The sequence below is a fragment of the Mastigoproctus giganteus genome, chromosome 9, assembly GCF_048544385.1.
Source record: "Mastigoproctus giganteus isolate SK-2022 chromosome 9, ASM4854438v1, whole genome shotgun sequence".
In the NCBI taxonomy this organism is placed as follows: Eukaryota; Metazoa; Arthropoda; class Arachnida; order Uropygi; family Thelyphonidae; genus Mastigoproctus; species Mastigoproctus giganteus.
In genome coordinates, this window is record NC_143583.1 from 188957207 (window position 1) to 188980417 (window position 23211).

General features: G+C 37.0%; 1 protein-coding gene across 3 annotated transcripts in view; it reads left to right on the forward strand.

The window, feature by feature from the left end:
- The window catches only part of LOC150080960 (G patch domain-containing protein 1), a 242313-nt gene that overhangs the window by 138525 nt on the left and 80577 nt on the right, over positions 1-23211 (forward strand). For all 3 annotated transcript variants that reach the window (XM_090381880.1, XM_090381879.1, XM_090381878.1), the window contains 2 exons: positions 8335-8513; positions 12408-12532. In XM_090381880.1, the coding sequence (XP_090238006.1) occupies positions 8335-8513; positions 12408-12532 (304 nt within the window). The remainder of the gene's footprint in view (positions 1-8334; positions 8514-12407; positions 12533-23211) is intronic.

A 23211-nucleotide genomic window follows, 5' to 3' on the forward strand; every position in this document is an offset into this window, starting at 1 on the left:
TAAGCACTGTGAAAACAAAATTGAGAGCAGGGGTGTGTTATAGGCTTAATGACTGTGATGAGTATACCTAACAGCTATTCAGAGAAATAGAGTTGGCCATTAAATCAGAATGTCTTATAATGGGGGATTTTAACTTTCCAGATGTTCACTGGAATTTGTGGGTTGCTTACTCACACAAAGCAAGACTTTTGTAAATTTCTTGGATGACTGTTTTCTACAGCAGTGTGTTAGAGAGGCAACAAGGGGAAACAATTCTTTTGATTTGCTTATCATCAGTGATTCTATATCCATTAAGAATCTGCAAGTACAACGTGATTGCTGCCACTGGGTGACTTCTGATTTTTTTTTGAGGAAGGTCAGACTATAAATAAGGAGAGATATTGCCAGGCACTTGGCAGCATCTGAATAGGGCTATAAATCAAAACAGAACTCAAACAGGCCACCAAATCACATTATGCCATGATAATGCTAGGTCACATACTGCCTATATGTTTCAAGACACTTGCAGACCTGGAGTGGAGAATTTTGCTTCATCCTGAAATAGGGACAAGACCTTCATCCTGGTCTTGTCCCCATCTGATTTTTTTTTCTGTTTGGATATATGAATGTGAAGAGATAGTAGTGGCAAATGATGCAAGAAAGCAGGCTTATACAGTATCACCAAAAAAAAAAAAAAAAAAAAAAAAAACACTGATCATCTGCTGCCCACCCTTTCTAACAGTTTGTCTAGTTCTTCCTTGAATTTATTCAAACTATCCACCTTTATAACACCAGATGGGAATCTTAATCGCCACCTTATCCCTGCTGGAAAAATTCCTGTATACCACTGACAAAATTTTTCCCAGGTCTTTTTCATTCTCCACCACCCTAAGTGTAGTACTACATAGTTAGTATATTTACTTAGATATTAAGCCTGATATGATTTCATCAATGTCATTAATAAATATAGAGCGACTCCATAGCCAGGTGGGCAGGAACACTTGCTTCTTGATTAGACCCAGGTTTGAGCCAGTGAGCCACCAAATACGGAGGATGCGGAAAGGTCAGGGAATGACTACTGCATATCCCCGGAGCAATTTGGCCTTGGTTGCTAATGCTCCTAAAAACCAAATAACAACAACAACAACAATAAATATGGAAAACAACATTGGGTCCTGCAGTGAACCCTGTGGGACTCCACTAATAACATTAGTCCACAAAGCAGTGTCCATGGAAAACCACTCTCTCCCTTTATCTACAGCTGTAACTTGCCCATGATGCCACACTACTCTAATTTGTATAGCTGTCTTCTATGTGCACCAGCATGAAAAGCTTTTCTGAAATCTAAGTATATGATTTCAAAATTATTTTTTACATCCAGTTCCTTTGTTCCTGTGTCATAGTGTACAATCAGATTGGTCAGACAAGATTGCCCCTTAACAAATCCATGTTGTGGCTGCAGTATAACTGCATTCCTGTCTAGATGACCTTGCATTACTTCAAGCAGTGACTCTATTATTTTCTCTGGAACAGAAATCAAGCTAAAAGGTCCATAATTATTCTTGTCACACTTTGATCTCTCTTTGTAAATTAGGGATACAGTTGTACATTTCCAGTCCACGAGGATCTCTCCTGAATCCAAAGATTCTCTCATTCTTATCTGAAGGTTTGCTGACTTCTTTTGTTGCTGCAGCTGCACTCAGTATAATTGGATAATCCCATTCACCACAGGTACCTTCTTTACTTTGACTTTCAAGAATATCTCTTCCACTTTCCTCTCAGTTATTGCAAAATCACTGAATTCTAACAACTATTAGAATTCTATATACCTCTGGCATTCCCATCCCAAAAAATATTCCTTGCATGTGAATGTAGATGCAAAATATCTATTCAGTTTGTTAGCAACCTAAACAGCATCATCCACCGTTATGCCATTCATGTCGAGTGGATCAATGTGATTCGTACCTTTCCTTCTAGTATTAACATAAGTAAGAATCTTTGCTACCTTTCTTTATATTCCTTGTTATTGGACTTGTTATTTGCCATAGCTTGCTTAACACCCTTTGTGACTTAGTTGCAAAGTAGTTTATACCTGCTGTAGGTTTCTGTATCCCCTGATAATTTATATCTATCCCATGTATTTTTCTTCTCTGCCACTATTCTCATCAGTTCATCTGACGCCTTAAAATGACATCTCTCTTAGTTGGTATAAAAGCCTAGTGGCTTCTGCAGTTACATCCTGATGTTTCCCATTTGTAATTTGCAGTTGATAACACTATCAGGTGAACAGATAGTCAGATCTACATTAAAAATCTGTTTTTTTTTTTTTTTTTGTCTAAAAGTCGACTGGTATGCTATGTACATTAAAGTAAGTGTTTTTTTTGTTTTTTTTTTTTTTTTTTGTGAAAATTCATATACTTTATGCAGTTTTTTTTTGTCTACTAGTGGTAGACAAAAAAAAAAACTGCATCACTTGTGAATTTTGCAAATAATGTGTTTTGTGCTGCATTGTGGGTTGCAGAAATGTTCGAAATGCATTTGTTAGATGAGATATATATCTCTATGAATGAAATCCAATAAAAAGACTCCACCTGATATATCTAATTGCCATAAATATCTTCCCAAAGGGCAAAATGTGTAATTAATGGAAATATGAGAAATCATGCAAATTCGGACACAGCATGGTTTTGTTAAGAGGAAGTCTTGCCTGACCAATTTGATTGGATACTATGATGCAGTCACAAAGGAACTGGATGCAGGGAATAACTTTGATATTATATACTTGGATCTTAGAAAGGCTTTTGATACTGTTGCACATGGAAGACTGCTGCACAAATTGGAGCAGTGTGACATTGGAGGCAAATTGCTGCTGTGGATAAAGGGGTGGCTGAGGGGAAGAAGACAGAGAGTGGTAATCAATGGACACTGCTCATTGTGGACTAATGTTATTAGTGGAGTCCCTCAGGGCTCAGTGTTGGGTCCATTATTGTTTTCTGTATTCATAAATGATATTGATGATGGTATATCAAGCTTAATGTCGAAGTTTGCAGACGATACAAAGGTAGGCAAGGTTGTCAAGGACACTACTGACACTATGCTGCTGCAACAGGATCTGGAAAGGTTGAGCAGATGGGCTGAGAGGTGGCAAATGAAGTTTAACATTGACAAATGTAAAGTACTACACATGGGAAACAGCAACCCCAGAGCAATGTATCAACTCTGTGGTACTACACTGACAGTGGTAGAGAATGAAAGGGGCCTGGGGGTGGTTGTGCAGGCAGATATGAAGTTCTCTGAGCAGTGCAGACGGGCTGCAAGAGTAGCTCATGGTGTATTGTCAATGATATACAGTGAAACTTCCCTTTAACGGACAGCCATGGGGAATGAAAATCTGTCCGTTAGAGAGAGGTGTCCGCTAACAAGAAGTCTGAGGGGAAAAAAAAAAAAAGAAAGAAAGAAAAATCGTTAAACGTTTAATGTAAAATTAAATTAAATTATATACAGATTTTGCACAATATTTTTGTAAATAATATACATACAATTGTGCTATGCATATTATGATTTTATCTTAAGAAAAATACATACAGTAATCACTTATTTTCTTCTGCACCTTCTTCCGGCTGATAATTTTGTTTTCAACATTTGTTTGGAGTGAAGAAACCATCGAAAGTCCTTCAGTATCTTCTTCAGCAGCGAAAAACATTTTTAAACGATTGATTTGTATGAGCGCTTCTTCTATTTTCATCGGTGGTTCGTCGTTAATATGTTCTTTGACAGAATGACCTCCTTCCATTTCTTCATCCTCATGAGGAACTTCTTGAAAAATATCGATGATAATGTCGTTGATATCTAGAGCACCATCTTCTGTAGTGAGGTTCGAGTCTAAATCTTTGTAGCCAGGGTCACTTGTAGCGGAAGTATTGTACATTATCAATAGATGTTGAAGTTCTTGTTCTTCTTGTTGCTCCACATTGCTGTTCACAACTTCAATTTTTGCGTTTGAGAAGCCAGACTTTACAAAACAGTTCACGACAGTTTGTTTTCTAATTGTGTTTACTGAAGAGGAAATCCATTGAATCGCATCTAGGATGCTGATTTTCTTTGCAAGGTCACTCGTTACATGTTACATCGTTCATGTTTGCAGTGAGATGTCTTAAAACACGTTTTCTGTAGTGAAGTTTAAAATTTTTTATTATCCCTTGATCCAAGGGCTGACACTCTGCAGATGTGTTTGGTGGCAGAAAAACGATTTGAATGTTGGACAATTCAATGTGCGGGTGAGATGCAGCATTATCCATGAAAAGAATAATTTTTCTGTTTTGACGAATCATGTTTTGGTTAAAGTGACTTATCCATTCGCTCATGATATCTTGTGTCATCCACGCTTTTTTATTAGACTTCCAGTCAACATTCAAAAGATTCAACTTTATGTCCTTGAAACAACGAGGATTTTGTGGTTTTCCTATAACAAGAGGTTGTTCAAAGTCTCCCAGCATATTTGTACACAATAGTACAGTCAAGCGTTCCTTAGAAATTTTTCCCCCCTGACACTTTTCGTTTTTTAGACTCATTGTTTTTTCAGGAAGAGCTTTAAAAAACAATTCTGTTTCGTTTTTCACGGCATAAATCTTCCAATTTAACGGTCCACTCTGTTACAACCCCAGTACCAACAGATCCACCTTCACCACTTACAGTTTTCCAAGAAATTTTATGCCGAGTTTTGAACTTGTCTAGCCATCCCACAGAAGCTTTGAACTCATTTACCCCCATAGATTTCGCAACCTCCAAAGCCTTTTCCCTAATAATAGGCCCATTAATGAGAATTTTTTTAACACGTTCGCGACAAAACCACTCATACGTAACATTGTCAATTTGAAGTCCAACAGTTTTCGGGAATGATTTTTAAACCTGATCATTTCCGTGTTGCCAAAATTGTTTGAGCAGTTAATTTTTTTCTTTAGGATGTCGCTTACCTGCGTCTTCCCGATTTTGAATTTTGCAGCGAGATTGCAAACACTTTTTTTTTTTGCCGATCATACGCATTAATGAGTTCGACGTTATCTTTTAAAGTTAAATGCTTACAAGAAGACATTGTGCACTTCACACAACACTGAACAAAACTGAAACTGAAAAGACGAAAGGCCGACCAAATCTCCCCCCCCTGCACACACCGAATTCATCAGAAGTTTTACACGTGCCTTAAAGTTCTTGAAAAAGGGTTTAGAACCGCGACGTAAACCTTGATAAAATTCAGAGAATTGGAAATAGAAAATAAACACACGATTGAGGAAGAAAAGTGCTGCTTTTCTTCCTCAATGAAAAGGATACGTGGAAGAAAAGTTCATAGAAAAAGAGCCGTGAGCTCGCCCGCTGTCCGTTATGGGGAGATCAAATTAAGTGCTAATCTAAACGAAACAGTGCAGATTGCCTGTCCGCGTCCGTTACAGAGAATGTCCGCTAGACAGAAGCTGCAAACACGTTAAACCAATGGAGGTGAGTTGGGGAATTTGAAAATGTCCGTTGTAGAGAGATGTCCGTTAACGAGAGGTGTCCGTTAGGAGAAGTTTCACTGTATAGGAATTTTTCTAGCAGGGATAAGGAGGTGATTATTCCCTTGTATAAGGCAATGGTCAGGCCACACCTAGAGTACTGTATACAGGTCTGGAGGCCTCATTTCAAGAAGGATGTAGAGCTGCTGGAACGAGTACAGAGAAGGGCAACAAGATTAGTGAATGGAACAAAGGGGTGCTCTTACGAAGAAAGGCTTAAGTTTTGCAAATTAGTGTCTGAAGACTAGGCACCAGCGAGGTGATCTGATAGAGGTGTATAAAGCATTGAATGGTTTGAGCATGCTCAATGCTGATGGGATTCTTCCTCTCGCTCAGAATAATCACCTGAGAGGGCATAAATTCAAATTGAGGAAAGACAGATGTAGGATAGACGTGTGGAAATTTGCCTTTAGCCAGCGAGTGGTTGGTTGGTGGAACAGACTTCCATCCCTTGTCGTGGAAGTTGATAGCCTAAATAAGTTTAAGGCTCAGCTGGACAGGTATTTTGAACGAACAGAGGGGTGAAGTAGAAGTGGGTTTTTTTGTTTTTTTTTTTTTTTTTTGGCTGATGCTGCATAAGCTTGCTTTCTTTCATCAAATGCCTCTACTAATGCTAATGCTAATAAATCAAGACAACCAAACATACATTTTATTGCATTTATGTGTACAAACTGAAATGACAAGTTATTGTAATAGCATTATGTACTGTAAATCAGCAAAATAAGTCCTCAATATTTTGTTGTTCCTCCTCGAGCTACAATTACAGCCTTGCAACGATCTGGCATAGAGTTAATTAACTTCTGGATATACGGTTGCCAAATTTCTTGGTGCAACATCCTTACAATGCCCTCCTGCAGCTGAACCTTGTTGGCTTCTTCTGAGAAATTTTAGATGACATTATGTACCAGCAATTTTCAATAGGGTTCAAATCTGTCTTGTTGCCTGGCCAGTACAACACTGTAATGTTAGCATTTCTGAAGTATGACTGCACCTTAAGGGAGAAAAACGAAGGAATACATTGGTGTAAGTATGTTTTAAGCCTTGTGAGACAATCAGACAAACTCATCATTAAATCTAAATAGCATAAAACTTACCAATTTTGCTGTGTGACAAGGTGCTGAGTCCTGTTTAAAAATGCAGTTTTGGACATCTGTGGGGGGATTTCTAATAACGGGTTTCAGGCACTCCTCCAAGATAGCAGTGTAGGTTTCTGCATATACCGTTCTGTTAATAAACTTAATTCGCCCCACCCCTTTGCTTATTATGGATCCACAGACCATCTAACCGATGGGGAACTTAACAGTCTGTGTTATGCAATCAGGATGGTATGCCTCTGATTTTCTTCTGACCTGTCGTTTCCCATCCGAGCCATGCAGGTTGAATTTCGATTTGTCTGCAAAGATGACGGTGTCCCATTGCTCTTTTGTCCATGAAACATGCGTTTTAGCCCAAGCAAGTCACTTCTTCCTCATTTGTTTGGTCAACAAAGGCCGATAGGCATGCAGACCAAATTTTAAAAGCTATCTTTGGCTAGTTCGTGCACTTTTTTCAACACCAGAGGCCATATCCAAGTCCAGTTTTAGATCAGGAGCACTAGCATAGCGATTACGAAGGCATAGCCATTTCAAATATCAATCTTGGGAAGGCGTAGTCACTTTCTTATGCCTGATTCAGGTCTTCTCTTCACATCACTGGTTTTGCGCTTTAGTTTCAGCACCTGGGATACTGTTGACTAGTGGGAGTCTATTTTATCAGTGATAGCATGCATAGAAAGCCCTTCCTGGGACAGAGCAACAGCTACACTTTTTTTTTCTTGGTGCCAACTGAACGTATGGAGCCATGCTTACACCTCTGCAAAACAGTATACTAATGAGCATGTGTATACCCTTCCAGTGCTGTATTTATAGAAACAGCTGATGCAATACCTTGCAATTACTGTCTGATGCAAAAGAAGCATTATCTGACGCAATGCCTTTGCTTTGCGACAAACAAAGTTACTGTAATCAAACAATATCTTATACGTTTCACTACAAATGTTACTTTTTTTTTAAGGTGGTGCAGTTTTTTTTGTCCACCACTGTATATGTATATTACTGATAGCAGCCCCACTGCACTGAACCACAGTTACAATTTTACAATCAGTGGATTATGATTTCCTAAACATTTTAAATGGCTTCTTTTTTTTTAAATACATTTTCATTTCGGAATCGAACTTGTTAAATTGAACTGGAATGAATCTTTATAACAAGATTCTTTATTTCTTGATGTTACATGTGGTGGTTGCTACTGCTGTTTTTTAACATAGTAGTATTTTTTGTTACTTGATTTTAAAGTAAGGTTTCAGAGTATAACATTGAATTTTTCTATTTTTGTTTTGTGTGTTGCTTTGCAAATTTAATTGTTTGTATTATGGTGCTTTATCTTAGGCCAAATTGCACCAGTGTATTATGTCTGTATGTGTGTTTGTAGGCCAATTTGCTTATTGTTCATGATGGAAAAACACCTATCTCACGTGGAGAGAAAGCTCCCGTGAAGAATAGGAGCTTTCTCTCCACCTTAGATTGGCTAACTACAGCCCTGACCCAGGGGGTCCTTTGATAAGAATTTCTCCAGTTTTTGATGGGATTCAAATCGAGACAAGTGGCAAAAACACAATACTGTACTATCAGAGAGAGAGAGAGAGAGAGAGAGGACTAATGACAATTAATGAGGTTGTTTTGTGCTCAGTAATGAACAAGAAGTAATCTGAATGTAATGAGAGATTGAGATATATTTATATATATATTGTCTTATTTACTACTCTTAGATGCATTTGAGTCACTTCAACCATCTAGTATGACAGAATGGGAAAAACAGCGAGAACGAGAAGAATTCCACAGAGCATCAGTGTTATACCAACCACTGTCATCTACACTTAGCTCTCGTTTCACTTCAGGGGCTTGTTTAGAAAGTGATCAAGAAACACAGATCAAGAGGGATCAAGAAGTAAGAACTTCATTAAGATTCTTCTGAATAATGTTATATAACAAGTAGATGCCAAATTCCTGCCATATTGCATGCAGTATTTCTAATATGCATTTGAACTATCATGTTGCATAAATTTGTGATATATTTTTTATTTGTTAAATAACTGTGATTTTAATAATTGGTGGTTAATTTAATTAATCTGTAAACTTTATTCCTGATGATAGGCTTTTTCATTTATAGCAATATGTTCACTTCATAATCACTCTGTTTATTTATTTATTTATATTTTTTTTTTTCAAAAGGAATTAAAAAATATATAAAAAAAGAAAACATTACTGTTTGCAGTTGTGATTTGATTTCTGTGGTAAAATCCCACTACAAGTTTTAGTGAAAATATTTCCAGATCCTGAATGACTTTTCTTGTTAATTTATAATTTGCAAGTCTAATTTGAATGAACTAGGTTTACAAGGGGAAAACTTTAGGTGAAAATTATGAATGACATCCTTATTGTAAATATGGATGTGGGATGATTTATTTGAAAAAATGGGAAGTTAAAAAAGATCCCCTCCCTGCATATGGAAGAAGGTCATTAATATACAAGAGGAAAAGAGTGGGGGAAAGAACAACCTTGGGGGACACCAGCATTAGTGGAGAAGTTAGAAGACAGAGCCATCTACCATCACCCTTAGTGAGCGGTCAGAGAGGAAACTGGATAACCAATTACAAAAAACAGTAGGCAAACCATAAGATGGAAGCTTGCTTAGAAGAACTTTATGCCAAACATGATCAAAAGCCTTTGAGGTGTCAAGAGCAACTGCTTGTGTCTCACCGAACTTTTCCATTAAATTTGTCCATAAATGGGTCAGAATATCACCAATGGATTGACATTATCGGAATCCATACTGGCGATCGTTGATCAGATGGAAGGTTTCTATATAGTTTATGAGTTGGCGGTTAATCGATTTCTCCATTACTTTAGAAAGAATAGAAATAATTGTGATGGGACAATAATTGTATGGGATGGATTTTTAGGAACTGGCTGGATATGAGCAAATTTCCAAGCAGAAGGAAAAACACCTTTAGAAGAAAGTGAAAAAAGGCAGCAAAGAACAGGAGTAAGTTCAGGAGCACAGGTTTTGAGAACAAGTGGATAAATACCATCACGACGTGGAGCTTTCTTAGCATCAAGATTCATCAAAATCCTGATGGAAGACCACAGGAGGCATTGAATGGAGCTTGCTAGGAATGGTGGGAGTTGTTTTCCCAAGATCATTAATACATGAATTGGAAGAAAAATGGGATGCTAGCAGGTCAGCTTTACCCTTGGCTGAAGTGACAATCGAACCATCTGGTTTTGAAATAGGTGGAAGCAGAGATGGGCAAAAGTTGCTGCCAATAGCTTTGGCAAGAGACCAGAATGCTCGCTACTGTTAGGGTAAGAAGCAAGATTTCTACTCTTAGTCTGTTCAAAATCTAGTTTGGACTGATTAATAACTGCTTTACAATTGTTACGAGCTTTGGTGTAGGCAGAAAATGAAACTGAAGAATTGGAAACAAGTCAATTACGATATGCAGCATTCTTTTCTTGAACAGCCTTAGCACATTTATTGGAAAACCAAGGTTTAGATAAAGGACGAGATTTTAAACGTGGAGTGTAGAATAAAGGATTCCATTACTACAAGAATAATTTCACTGACAAGATCTGAGCAAACGTTTACATCAGAAGTTTTGAAATAGCAATCCGACCAAGGAAAAAAAGAAAAGAAATCTCAAAGGTCATCCCATTTTGAATTCTTTTAATGCCAAACAACACGAGGTTGGGATTAGCCATGAGATAAAGGCTCCATTGGAGGAGACACAATCACTAAGTTGTGATATGAGGTACATAAAAGACCACTCACTTTGACTGTGTACTTAGAAGGTCCAGTTATTGGCTGTATGGTTAGGATTGTCCTGTATTCTGGTAGGTAAATGAACAATCTGTGTGAGGTCATGAGTAATTTCAAAAGCCTCAGCATCTGGACCAGCTGGGTCTCTGTGACTAGAAACGGAAGCCAGCTGGAGTTCTGAACATTAAAATCGCCAAGGAAAATTACCTCACTGTTAGGAAAGTTACAAAGAGAGAAAGTAAAAGAGTTCCAAGTGATTAGTGGAGTTGGGAGAATGGTAGAAACAACAGATGAATTTGACAGAATGAGGTAGAGAGATTTTAAGCCAGAGAAGATCGAAAAGAGGAGATTCCAAATTACCAAGTCTCTGACATGGAATATCGGAACCGACATATGCACAAGTACCACCTTTGAGCTGAAAGAAATCATACAGTGAATAATTTGGGCAACTAAGATGAGCAATGGTTGAATCAACTGATAACTGAGATTCCCTCAGAAAAAGTACATTGGATTTGGCAGACTGTAAGTGGAACTGGACATCATTGAGATTAGAACTGAGGCCATGTATATTTGTGAAATGAACTATGTTTTTTTTTTTTTTTTTTTTTGGTAGTTGTTGGCGCATAGGCTTCTGTGGCCATAATGCACCTCCCAAGGTTTTTTTTGCAGTACTTTGATCCAAGCCTGAGGCGGGAATCGAATCGAACCCGTGACCTTTGGGTTGCCAGGCAGGCACTTTACCCACCCAGCTAGCCCGGTCAACAATGAACTAGTAAGTGTTTGGGAGGTTTAGATCTTTTCGCAGATAAGGTTGCTCTATTAGTTTTACAATTCATGGTGTATTCAATAGCAAGAAAAAGTGGAGGGGGACAACATGCTGTATGAAGAATGAAATTTTTGAATATGGCATACACATGGTAAGAATATACCCAGATCCTTGACATAACATGGCCTTAACAATGCTCCTCCGCATACACACTACTTGGACTCCCTCCAGTCACTATCTGGCATAATAGAGGCAGCAAGATGATTCGGAAACCTCCTAGAGAGTTACCAATAGGTTTGGTCTGGTGTACTAACTAGTGACCGGCCTACGAACACCATGTTAGAGCTGTACCCTCGAGATATAAGGAAGTTTGGATCTCGCCATGGTGATCATCATAACCTCAAAAGGCACCAATCATACTGCATGATGGAAAAGTTGGGTAAGGGTTGGCCAGAACTTAGCTGTGGAGACTAAACATGGGTTCCACCACTTCGCGCCTCCAATAAGATATGATAAGAGTCATCTACCAATTACCTAGTAATACAGTGGAGGCGGCATTCCTCCATGTGGTATGGATGCCACACCTCGACCCCTACTTATGTTGGTTCGCATCTGGGTGGTCACCCACGGTGTGCATGCGCATGGGGGTTATATCCTGGAGTACTAACAGTCCCACCATCGTGAAGGTGCAAGCAGAGGATTTGGTTGTTACAGACCATTCGGACGTCACCGAATATCAGTTCCATCAGCGTTTTAGACTCCCAGGTAGCAAGCATATCTTAGAGAATGTCTGCAACAGCCTCAAGGACCAAAAGATCATTTGGTCCTTGAGGGATTAGAAGATCATCTATAAATTATACCCTTGTTTTTGTTACATTTACGCTGTAATTATACTCTGGTTTAGCTATTCACTTATTATTAGTAGAAAAAATAAATTAGAAAACTTTGTGGCATTAAATCCATCAAAATCAAATTATATATTTTTATAAACATTATATTTGCCTGAATTTTCTAGTTTCATTGCTTTTTAATATTCAACATGGGGAGGCAGTGGGAGGATGTATTTCAACGACCAAAATAAAACAATTGCAAGGTGTTATTTTACTCTCACTAAGGATTAATGTTCGTTTTTCAACATAGCATAGTTTTCTACCAGCTTGCACATCTACTGCTGAAATGTTTGGTAAGGTTATATTAGTTATATTGCATTGCATATAATGTATAATTAACAAGGCTGTTATTTTTCTTTCATATAGTCTGATAATGAAAAATCAAAAGCAGCAGAAATGAAAATGTTTGGCCATCTTACTAGAGAAAAATTTGAGTGGCATCCAGCTCCACTATTGTGCAGGCGTTTTAATGTTCCTAATCCATATCCAGAGTAAGTATTTTTGTTATTTGTAAAATTTTTCTGAAACAGGACTACTTTAAAAAAATAATAATAATCAGAATTATCCTTTTGCATCCTGCCTATTCTGTGTGAATTGGCGCCTCCGTAGCCAGGTGGGCAGGAGCAGCAGTGCGTGCACACGCTTCTTGATTAAACCGGGGTTCGAGCCTGTAACCACCAAATACGGAGGATGCGGAAAGGTCAGTGGAATGACCACCGCATATCTCCGGAGCAATATGGCCTTAGTTGCTAATGCTGCTAAAAACCAAATAAAAAAAAAAAAGAAAACTGTGTGAATTCATCCTCTAGTCCCTCATGCTTACTCACTTCCATCACTTATTTGTTAAAGAACCTGTGTTTGCTGAGTAGAAAGGGTCTGTCTTGAATTGTTTCAGTGATTAGAGAAACTTTTTATAGTGTTAAAAATCCATTTAAGGTGGAGAACAGTATTAGCATTAGCCAAGGCATATGATGCAAGAAAGCAAGCTTATATCGCATCAGCCAAAAAAAAAAAAAAAAAAACCCTTTCCCATTTCACCCATCCATTCACTCCAAATGTTTGTCTAGTTCTGCCTTGAATTTATTTAAGCTGTCAGCTTCTAAATGGCTTCATATCTCCTCAGGTGATTAATCTGGGCAAGAGGAAGAATCCCATCAGCATTGAGGTTGCTGAAACCATTCAAGGCCATAGAACAAGTAGAAGTAGAATTCCCTTCATGAAATTATGATTCTTCTCACATCAGAAAAAAACAAACAACACATGCAGGCACAATACACTGGTGCATTATAACTTCATTTGTCTTGCTTCCAATCTGAGATTACAACTCTTTTTATTTATCTTTATTTATTCATTTTTTATGAAACCCCAAACATAAAAGGTATTAGACATTATAGTACTCAGTACTGTGCATGAGTTAGCCTTAGACACAGAAGATACTTGATGACATTTGAATTTTTAGAAAATATGTGTGAAGGGGGTTCAAAGGGGGTGTGCATGCTGCGCATGCACACCCCCTTTGAACCCCCTTCACACATGGGCTAGAGTGATTTCTCTAGAAAATCACTTAGCCTCTCCATCCCAGTTCCACTCTCACCTCCACGCCGGTGAATCCTGTGACCTGAGCAACATAACAGAAGGTTTGGTTATAACCCCAGCAGGAAACTAGATCAGGTGCTAATGAGAGATGGGAGACTGTGCAAGGCCGTATTCAACACATTATGAAAACTGGGCTTGCACAGTGGTCACCAACAAGGTAGGTTGAGAGACCTAGGTTTTTCTTTTCTCAAGAAAATTAGAGTAACTGGCAATTTTGAGATCAACAATGGTGTATAGGCAACGTGAAGTCGGGCCCGGCAGGGAAAGTAGCTGGTCTTTCCAGACCATCAGCAAGCAAAATCCCTGTTTTGGAATTGAAATATGGAATGTAAACACTATTCCACAGATTGGAAAATTATAGAATGTTAAGAAAAATGAAAAGGAACAAGCTAGATGTCCTTGGTCTGCCCAAAACCTGTTGGAAAGATGCAGGAGAATTCTTCAGCAGAGAGTACAAAATAATACATTCATAAAGTGACAAAGGTCAAGGAAGCATCGCAATTATTATGTCAAAATGTTTTTCATCATGCTTAACAGATGTGGAAACAATCAATAACAAGATTATAAAGGCCCATCTTGTAGCAGCTCCAATTAATATTGTAATAATACAAGTATACATGTCTACATCAATCATCAATGAAGACACAATAGAAGAGACCTACGAACAATTGGAAGAACTTCTAAGAAAAACAAAATCAAATAATATGATTATAATGTGACAAAGGAGAAGGAAATATCGTTGGAATTTTTGGGCTAGAATTAAGAAATTTGAGGGGACAATGATTAATTGATTTCTTTAGTCAAGAAAGACCTTTAGTTACCAACACACTTGGTTTCAAGTGCCACTACGACATAGGTATACATGGAAAAATCCCAGAGATTCTTATAGATATCAGTTAGACTACATTTTGGTGAAACAAAGATACCTCAATCAAGTAACGAAAGCCATGTCCTTTCCAGGAGCAGATGTGGACACTGACCATTCAATAGTGAAAATAACAGAACTAAATTTAAAGAAAATTAATGGAAAGAAAGTAAATAATAAATAGAACCTAGAAAAAGCATGAAGAAATAAGAATAATCTTCCAGTATACTACAAATAGCTATAATGAGGTAAATAAGGAAAATATGATGAACAATATGACCAGATGTGGAATAACATTAAAGGAACTATAAATAAAGCAGCTCATAAAGTTCTGAGAAATGGAAACAAGGTGAAAAGAAAACCATGGATAATAGAAGACATCCGTCAAATGATGGATCAAAGAAGAATCTTCAAAAATATGAAAACGATGATGGAAAAAATAATTGCCATGCTCTCAAGAATAAAATTAATAGAGAATGCAGAAAAGCAAAAGATAAATGGTGGACAGAACAATGCCAAGAAATTGAAACCTTAATACAATATGGATGAACAAATAGTGCCCGCAAGAAAATGTAATGGATTTTGCTACAGAGCAGTCAGTTATGAAGTATAACTCTGCAATATGAAATGCCTGATGGTGTGCATGGTTCAATCTAAAAGATATTCCTTGGCTAAATGCTTAAGAGTATGAAGGAGTTTACTTATGCATGGGTAATGAACACACAGGCATCTCTCATATTGTGGATGGTGGTATCTGCCAAGAATAAGTAACATTAGTCTTCTCATTGGTGAAGCGTTACTTATTCGAGGTAGTGCCATATCCTGGCAACTCGTTGTGAAGGTATTCACAACATGAGATATAATTAAAACAATGCATTAAAACTACCTTGGTAGTAGAAATGATGTGTGTGCATTACCCATGCATAAGTAAACCCTTCATACTCTTAGGCATTGAGCCAAGCAATATCTTTAAGTTTGCAGATGATCAGGTAATCCTTGCAAGTAGCCCAAGAATGTTGTCCAGTATGCTAAAACAGTTAACCAAGAAAGTGAAGAAATATGGAATGAAGGTTAATGCTAATAAAACAAAGATTATGATGATAAGTAAAAAGCCAAAACAATTTCATGTTCAAATTGGTAGTGAAAAAATATAGCAGGTTACAAAATTTAAATATCTAGGACAGATTATAACATGAGATGCATCATGCCGCAATGAAATCGGTTTAAGAATTATAATGGAAAAACAACCATTTAGAGGTAAAATCTCTTTAATAAGCCAAAGCAATATCACTAGAGCTGAGAAAAAGAATTATGAAAACATTGCATTTGATCAATTGCATTGTATTCAGCAGAGACATGGACATTAAACAAAAACAATTTGAAAAAAACTAAAAGCATTTGAAATGTGGTATTGGTCGAGTGGGCAGGAGCGGGAGTGCAGTAGCACACGCTCTTTGAGTAGACCGGGGTTCAAGCCCCTGACTGCTGAATACGGTCAATCTGCCAACCGGAACTGGACCAGCGTGGCAGATTATGGTCCATTTCCCTCAACATGAATTGTTGAGGAGGCTTCCATCCTGCAGTGGGTTGATAATGGCTGCACTTTACTTTTTTTTACTTTTTTATTGGTGGAGAATGGAAAAGATTAGCTGGACAGAAAAAAAGAGTAATAACATGGTTTTACAATGTGTAGGAGAAGAAAGAGAAGAGGAGAATGTGTAGGAGAAAGAGAATTGCTAAAAAGAGAAGGTGTAGGGGAAAGAGAATTGCTAAAAAGAGAAGGTGTAGGGGAAAGAGAATTGCTAAGAAGAATTAGAAGACAATGGCTATAATGGATCAGACACACCATGAGGCATAGAGGGATGTTACTAGACATGCTGGAAGGCAAAATACCAGGAGAAAGAAAACAAGACCATGAGAAATGGAGACAGCTCATCAAAGGGGCAAAACAGCTGAAAGGCTGATACACTTAAGAAGAAGATGTGTGAAGGAAGATCGATCCTGACAACAGAAGTAGAAGGGACAAATGAGAAGCAGGAAAGTTAGTTCCCTGAATTGGAGTTGGACAGTGAATGGAGGTTGGTTGGTTGAGGAACCTATTTGAACTTGTTTGGATGAGAGTGGTGGAATTACAGATGCAGTTTAGAAGAACAGTGCCAATGGAAGTATCTGTGGAAAAGGCATGCAGCTGCAACTGAATATCTATGAGATAGAAACTTTGTGAGAGATGAGTCATTAATTAACCTGACTGCCCTCTTTCAATAAAGGCAAGGAACTTGAGACAGAGATTTTGGGGATGCTATCCCAGATGTGGGGAAAATATTCCACAGTAGGATGGATTTCAGATTTGTACAAAGTTGAGCAGCTGTCTAGAAAAGAAAAGAAACATCAAGAGCAAAAAAAAGCAAACCCGGTTTTTTGATGTGCTTATGTTAAGAGAGATTAGAAAACAGGATAATCCCTAATAGAGAAATATGATCTTGTCTGGAAATCTGATTGTCATTCAAAATTTGAACAGGAGGCTCTTCTTTTTCTTTTTTTTCATTTTATTTGTGAAAAATAAGACATGAGTTTTAGAAGAATTGAAGTAAACTAAGTTTTTTTTTCACTTTGCTGGAGAATTACTTGCAGTTCGGCATTGCAGAAATTGGTGTGTGGATGTTCAAGAAGTTGAAAGCATTTGTTCAGGACAATATTTCTCAAACTGGAAGGTGCAATCCAGTGTGCTATCATCAGCAAAACTAGAAATAGGATTTAACATGAATATAAAAGGGGGAAAAGTGGGAGAGAGAAGTGAACCTTGCAGGACACCAGTATTAGTTAAGAAATTAGAAGACAGAGTACCATCACCTGCAGCAAGTGATGGAGAGAACACTGGCTACCCAAGAGAAATAAAAAAAAACAAAAAAAAAAAAAAAAAACAGTACGATCAAAATCCTTAGCAACAGCTTGAGCTTCATTAAACTTTTCCATCAAATTCATTCAGAGATGAGTAACATAATCCAATATATCACAGTGGATTGACACTGGCAGAATCCATACTGGTGATCATTTATCAAATAAAAGGTCTTGATAGTTGAAGAATTGGCAGTTGATAGATTTTTCTATTACTTTGGAAAGAGTAGAATAAATGCAATGAGACAAAAATGAGATGGGAGGGATTTGTCACCACTTTTTAGAAAGTGACAAAGTTCTATTCAGAAGAGAAAACACAGTGGAATAAGAAAGTGTAAAAAAAGGCAGCAGAAACAGCTACAAGTTCTGGAGCCACAAGCTTTGAGCACAAGTGGAAGTACGCCATCAAGACCCAGGACTTTCTTGGAATCAACGTTGTTCAGAATTTTCTTAACATCCATTCAGAAGACCATGGGAGGCATTGAGTGGAGGGGGTTTGGTATGGTAAGAGATTATTTGTCACAATAGCTTTGGCAAATATGAACTAATGAAATTGTTGGATGTGTCATACACACAGTAGACATATACCCAGCTCCTCGACACAACATGACCTCTATAGTGCCCTCTGCATACACAACACTCATATTTGCTCTGTTCACAAGTTGGCAGAGTAGAGGCAGTGAGATTGTACACTGGCTGATTCAGGTGTTAATATAATGATGAACTATCTAGTGGTCAGCCAGTAAAAACTGTTTTAAAGCTGTACCTTGAAATGTGAGGAATATTTGATCTCGCCATGATGCCGATCATAACCTTAGAAGACATGACTCCTACTTGATAGAAGAGATAGGAGGATGCTAGAGTGTTGCTCTTGATACTAAAAATGGGTTTTGGCACTTCTGACCTCCAATTCTCTGTTGCACTGAGTAATGAGAGCCATTTATATCTAGACAGAGGACCAGCCACTCAAATGTGTGATGTGTACAACACATCTCTGCACTACTTACATTGGTTCACACTTGGGTGATCACCTCCAGTATACCGAATGTATTGTTACTGACTTGGCAAATACTTTATCGCTGACAATTTAGTTTCAAATCATGTGATTAACTCGTGACTATACGTCTGACATTTCAGGCTAAAGCTCTGGGTGGTTATTTCTTCTAAGATGCTCTTTTAGTGACATGGTAATGCAAGGTAATCAGAAAGACTGAAAATTCAAGCATTAGCCTGCATAGTGTAAAATTTCTTAAAGGATTACATAATTCCAAATTTCTTGTGATACTTCCTATATCACTTTTTAATGACTGTAAAGACATCATTACAGAAAATGTTTGGCATTTAAATTACATTGTTCTGATTTTAATTAAACTTTGCTTACTTAACAATCTTTAATTGATTAATAAGAGTTAATTTGAATAATATTAATAGATCAATTGGTAATAAATAAATAAATAATAATAAATAACTAATTAGCAGTGTACATGAATTTGCCTCTATTACACCACTTCAGTTCACACACCAAGATTTCCACGAACACAAATAAATCATTATCCCTTGATTATTCATCAAGGGAAAAATACCTTGATTATTCGTTATCTGTTAAGTTCCTCTGAGGCTAAAGTTAGTCTCAGTGTCAGTCATATGTCAGGGCCATTTTTAAATTTGAAATAGAACAAACTCCATATCATCAGATCTAATAACTCAATCCTTATGTGTGTGTTTACACACACACACACACACACACACACACACACACACACACACACACACACACACACACACACACACACACACACACAGAAACTCTACAAACACTGGATCCACTCTAAGTTATACTTCCAACCATCCTGTGATGAAAAAATAAGCATGTTAAAGTGCTTCATAATAAGGGGTAAAGGCTGAGGCCCTCAGCAATGAAATTAGTTTTTCTGATCTTTAAGAACAATGGTTATCCACCCAAACTTATAGCAAAAACCATTAAAGTAAGAAAAGTAAAATTGCTCAGTATATCCATAATTAATAGAGAATCTGATGAAAATGATTACATAGGCCCCAAAATAAGTGAACAGATAACCAAAGTAGCAAAAATATTTGACAGTTTCACCAAGCTAATGCCATTAATATGTCATTAACTCTTCCCCCCCCCCCACCCAAAAAAAAAAAAAAAAAAGGATTGTCCACAGAATATCCATGTAGAAACTGCCAAAAGTTTCTCATCAGATACTAGAAGGAGAATTTTCAATAGAATAAAAGAGCATAAGATGAAAACTTAGTTCACAGTTACATAATCATATCCTTTTAAGCTTATCACTTTTAGTGTATTTACCACCAGCTGTAATTCACAAAGATCTCTGTCATAACTATTGTTAATCACCACAAATGCAGACTTACATAGAATTTCCTTAGGTACAAAACAAATAATATTACTCATAACAAAGGCATGCAACTAGATAATAACAAAATACACCTTTTTTAAAGCAGCATTTTGGAATAAATAATAAACACAAATTCAAATAATAGTAATGGATTGTTGGGAGTAATAGATTCAAAAATGACAATAATAAGAATAAAGAATCCCTGCTTCCCCACCAATATAATCCTTAATTCTCCCCAGAATTAAAATCTCAAAAAAATTTCCTCAAATTGGAAAGTTCTAAAAGTGGCCCTGACTTATTAGTGCCAGGAGACCTTAACCTTCGGAACTTTATCTCCACATAAATACAGCCAAATAATCAACCTCTGTCTTAGTGTGTGAAGTTGATGGTGTAATAATGATGGCAATTTTGGTACATTGGTAATTTTTTATGAACAGTTGATCTTTTGGTATTAATCAGTTTATATCTTAATTAATTAGTACAGAAGTTCAAAATTAAAGTAATTATAATTTAAGTACTAGCCTTTACTGAAGAAGTGGTAGAGGAAGTAAATCTGAGAATTATGTGTATTCCTTTAAGAAATTACATTTTACATTATGCTGAAGTGCTCTTTTGACTGTTCTTTAATTATAGAAAAACTAAATTTTTAACATTTTAGAGAAAAGTAAAAAAAAAAAAAAAAAAACCTCTTCTTGAACTTAGTGGATTTTAGGGTTTTGACACCTGTACCATTAACTCTCTTCAAAAAACTATTCGATCCATCTCTTTCTGAGACAACCTCTGTTTCTTTTCCCAGCAGGTTTGTAATTCATTGCTAATTTTGGTAATCTCTCCCTACTCATTCTCTCTACATGTTCTTTCCATTTTAACTGATAATTTTGTATTTCTTCTATTATGTTGGATGCATCTAGCCTTGTTAATCCCAATAATGATCTGAGAAATTTTATCTGGGCTTCTTCCAGATGTTTTATCCCTCTTCCCAAGTGTCCATACTTCACTACCATGTTTAAGTGCAGCCTTTGACATTATGTATTCATAATTTCATTTGTATTGTCATTCGTTTGCCAAAATTTCTTTTTATTATTCCATTCATTCTATTGTAAGTTTGTAATTTTTATTCCATATCCTTTTTAAATTCTGAAATCCTGTTTCCTAAATATTTAAATTCAGTTACGTGTTCAATGATGTTCCCATCTATTATTATCTTTACTCGTCTGATATCATTACCACACATTGCCGTTGATTTTGTTTTTAAAGCTGATATGTTTAAATTATAGTGCTTTGCTACTGTATTTAAATGGTGCATTAATATCTGTAATTCTTCCTCTGATTTGGCCAAAATACCTGGCCGACCGGGCTAGCCGAGTGGGTAAAGTACCTGCCCGGCAACCCAAAGGTCGCGGGTTCGATTCCCGCCTCGGGCTTGGATCAAAGTACTGCAAAAAAAACCTTGGGAGGTGCAATATGGCCACAGAAGCCGATGCGCCAACAACTACCAAATCAATCAAGCCAAAATACCTGATCATGAGCATATAGAATCATGTTGATTTTTCTGTTGTTGGATAACTGAATTCCACCTGTTATAAGTTTTTTCCATTCCTGAAATATTTTGTTAATATAAACTAGGTGGCTCTGTCCCTGTTCACTTTGCTTGCCAACCACCGCACACTCTTTTCTACTTAATGTAGAGGTATGACGCAGTAAGTCAAATCTTTTCTACATAAAAGACACACCTTTCAAAATGCACTGATCGATATCTAATCAGGAAATGACCTATGTGTAATTATTTACCTGTGCATTTGTAGTGACGTAATTGCCCCACCCACTTGTATCATGTGACCCACATCTCTTTTCTCCTATTGGCTACCCCACCACGTAGAATTCTCAAGGTCGAATAAATATCACTATGTAATTATTTACCTGCATTTACATTGGTCACTTAGGAAAAGCCCTTTTTGCTTTGGGTTCCACAATGCATGAGGAATATTGTTGCCTCCGAAAGAGCAGGACTGAAATATTTACAAACTATACAAATATTTAAAATATTTACAAAATACTAAACTGTTTACAAATATACAAACGTTATGGAGGTAGTTGGCATGCAATGCGATGAACATTTGTATGCATCCCACATACGCACTCTAAATTGTCAACAGCAAATGTCTGATTCTGCCCAGTAAACCATTAGTGTTCCTTTCATTTAACGTTCACCAACCTCATGCACATGCTTCACTGTCTAATACATGACCATGCCCAGCATCATTTGATGTTTTATTGTAATGTTTTTTGTATATTGTTAGCCGAAGAAGGGACCCATCATCCCAATATAGTGGAGGTATGATTGTACATATTTTAGTTTTTTTAAATATTTGTATAGTTTTGTATAATAATAAAAAATGCAAATGAATATAAAACACCATTATGCCTGGCATTTGTGGATTATGAAAAGGCATTTGACTCCATACAGCATAAGGAAATGTTTCGGGCACTGGAAAGACAAGGCATAGATACCACACATTATGATTTTGAAGAAAATATATGAGAGTGCTACCTCCTTTATTAGACTAGACAAAGACAGTAGGAAATTTAAAATTGAGAAAGGAGTTCGACAAGGAAACACAATATCTCCGAAGCTGTTTACCTGATTGCTAATTTTTATGCTTTTATATATACTTCCTATTGCATTTATTAGTTCGGGGGGGATGTTATTTGCATTTCAGAAGATTAGACTGGTCGCAGAAAGGAGTCACTGTGAATGGAGAGTACCTAAACCATTTACGATTTGCAGATGATATTGTGGTCATAAGCCACGATCCCAAAGAATTAGAGGAAAATCTTAATCAGTTATGCACAGTTAGTAAGGATTTTGGACTAAAGATGAATATGGCTAAAACAAAAGTAATGATGAACAAGTATGCCACAGAAAGGGAAATAATGATTGAAGGAGCAGTAATTGAAAAGGTGGAGTGCTGTAATAATAATGAATGGCTGGAAGTCAAGAGAAGAATAAATTTTGGATGGATAGCATTCAGGAAATATAGTCACATACTGAAGAGCAATATCCCAGTTTGTCTGAAACGTAAAATAATGAACCAATGTATACTCCCCACCATGACTTATGGAAGTGAAACTTGGGCACCCACCAAAAGAATGGAAGAGAAGCTGAGAACTACACAGCGAAGAATGGAATGAATTATATTGGGAATGAGACTGTTAGATAAGAAGAGAAACACATGGATTAGGCAGCAAACTCAAGTAAAGGACATTCTTATCAAAACTAAAGAACTAAAATGGTCTTGGGCAGGACACATAGCTCGAAGACATGATGACAGATGGACTAAGAAAATAACAGAATGGTATCCAAGAGGAGCTAGAAGAAAACCTGGAAGACAAAGGCGGAGATGCATAGATGAAATTCATGAGTTTGGGGGTAGTA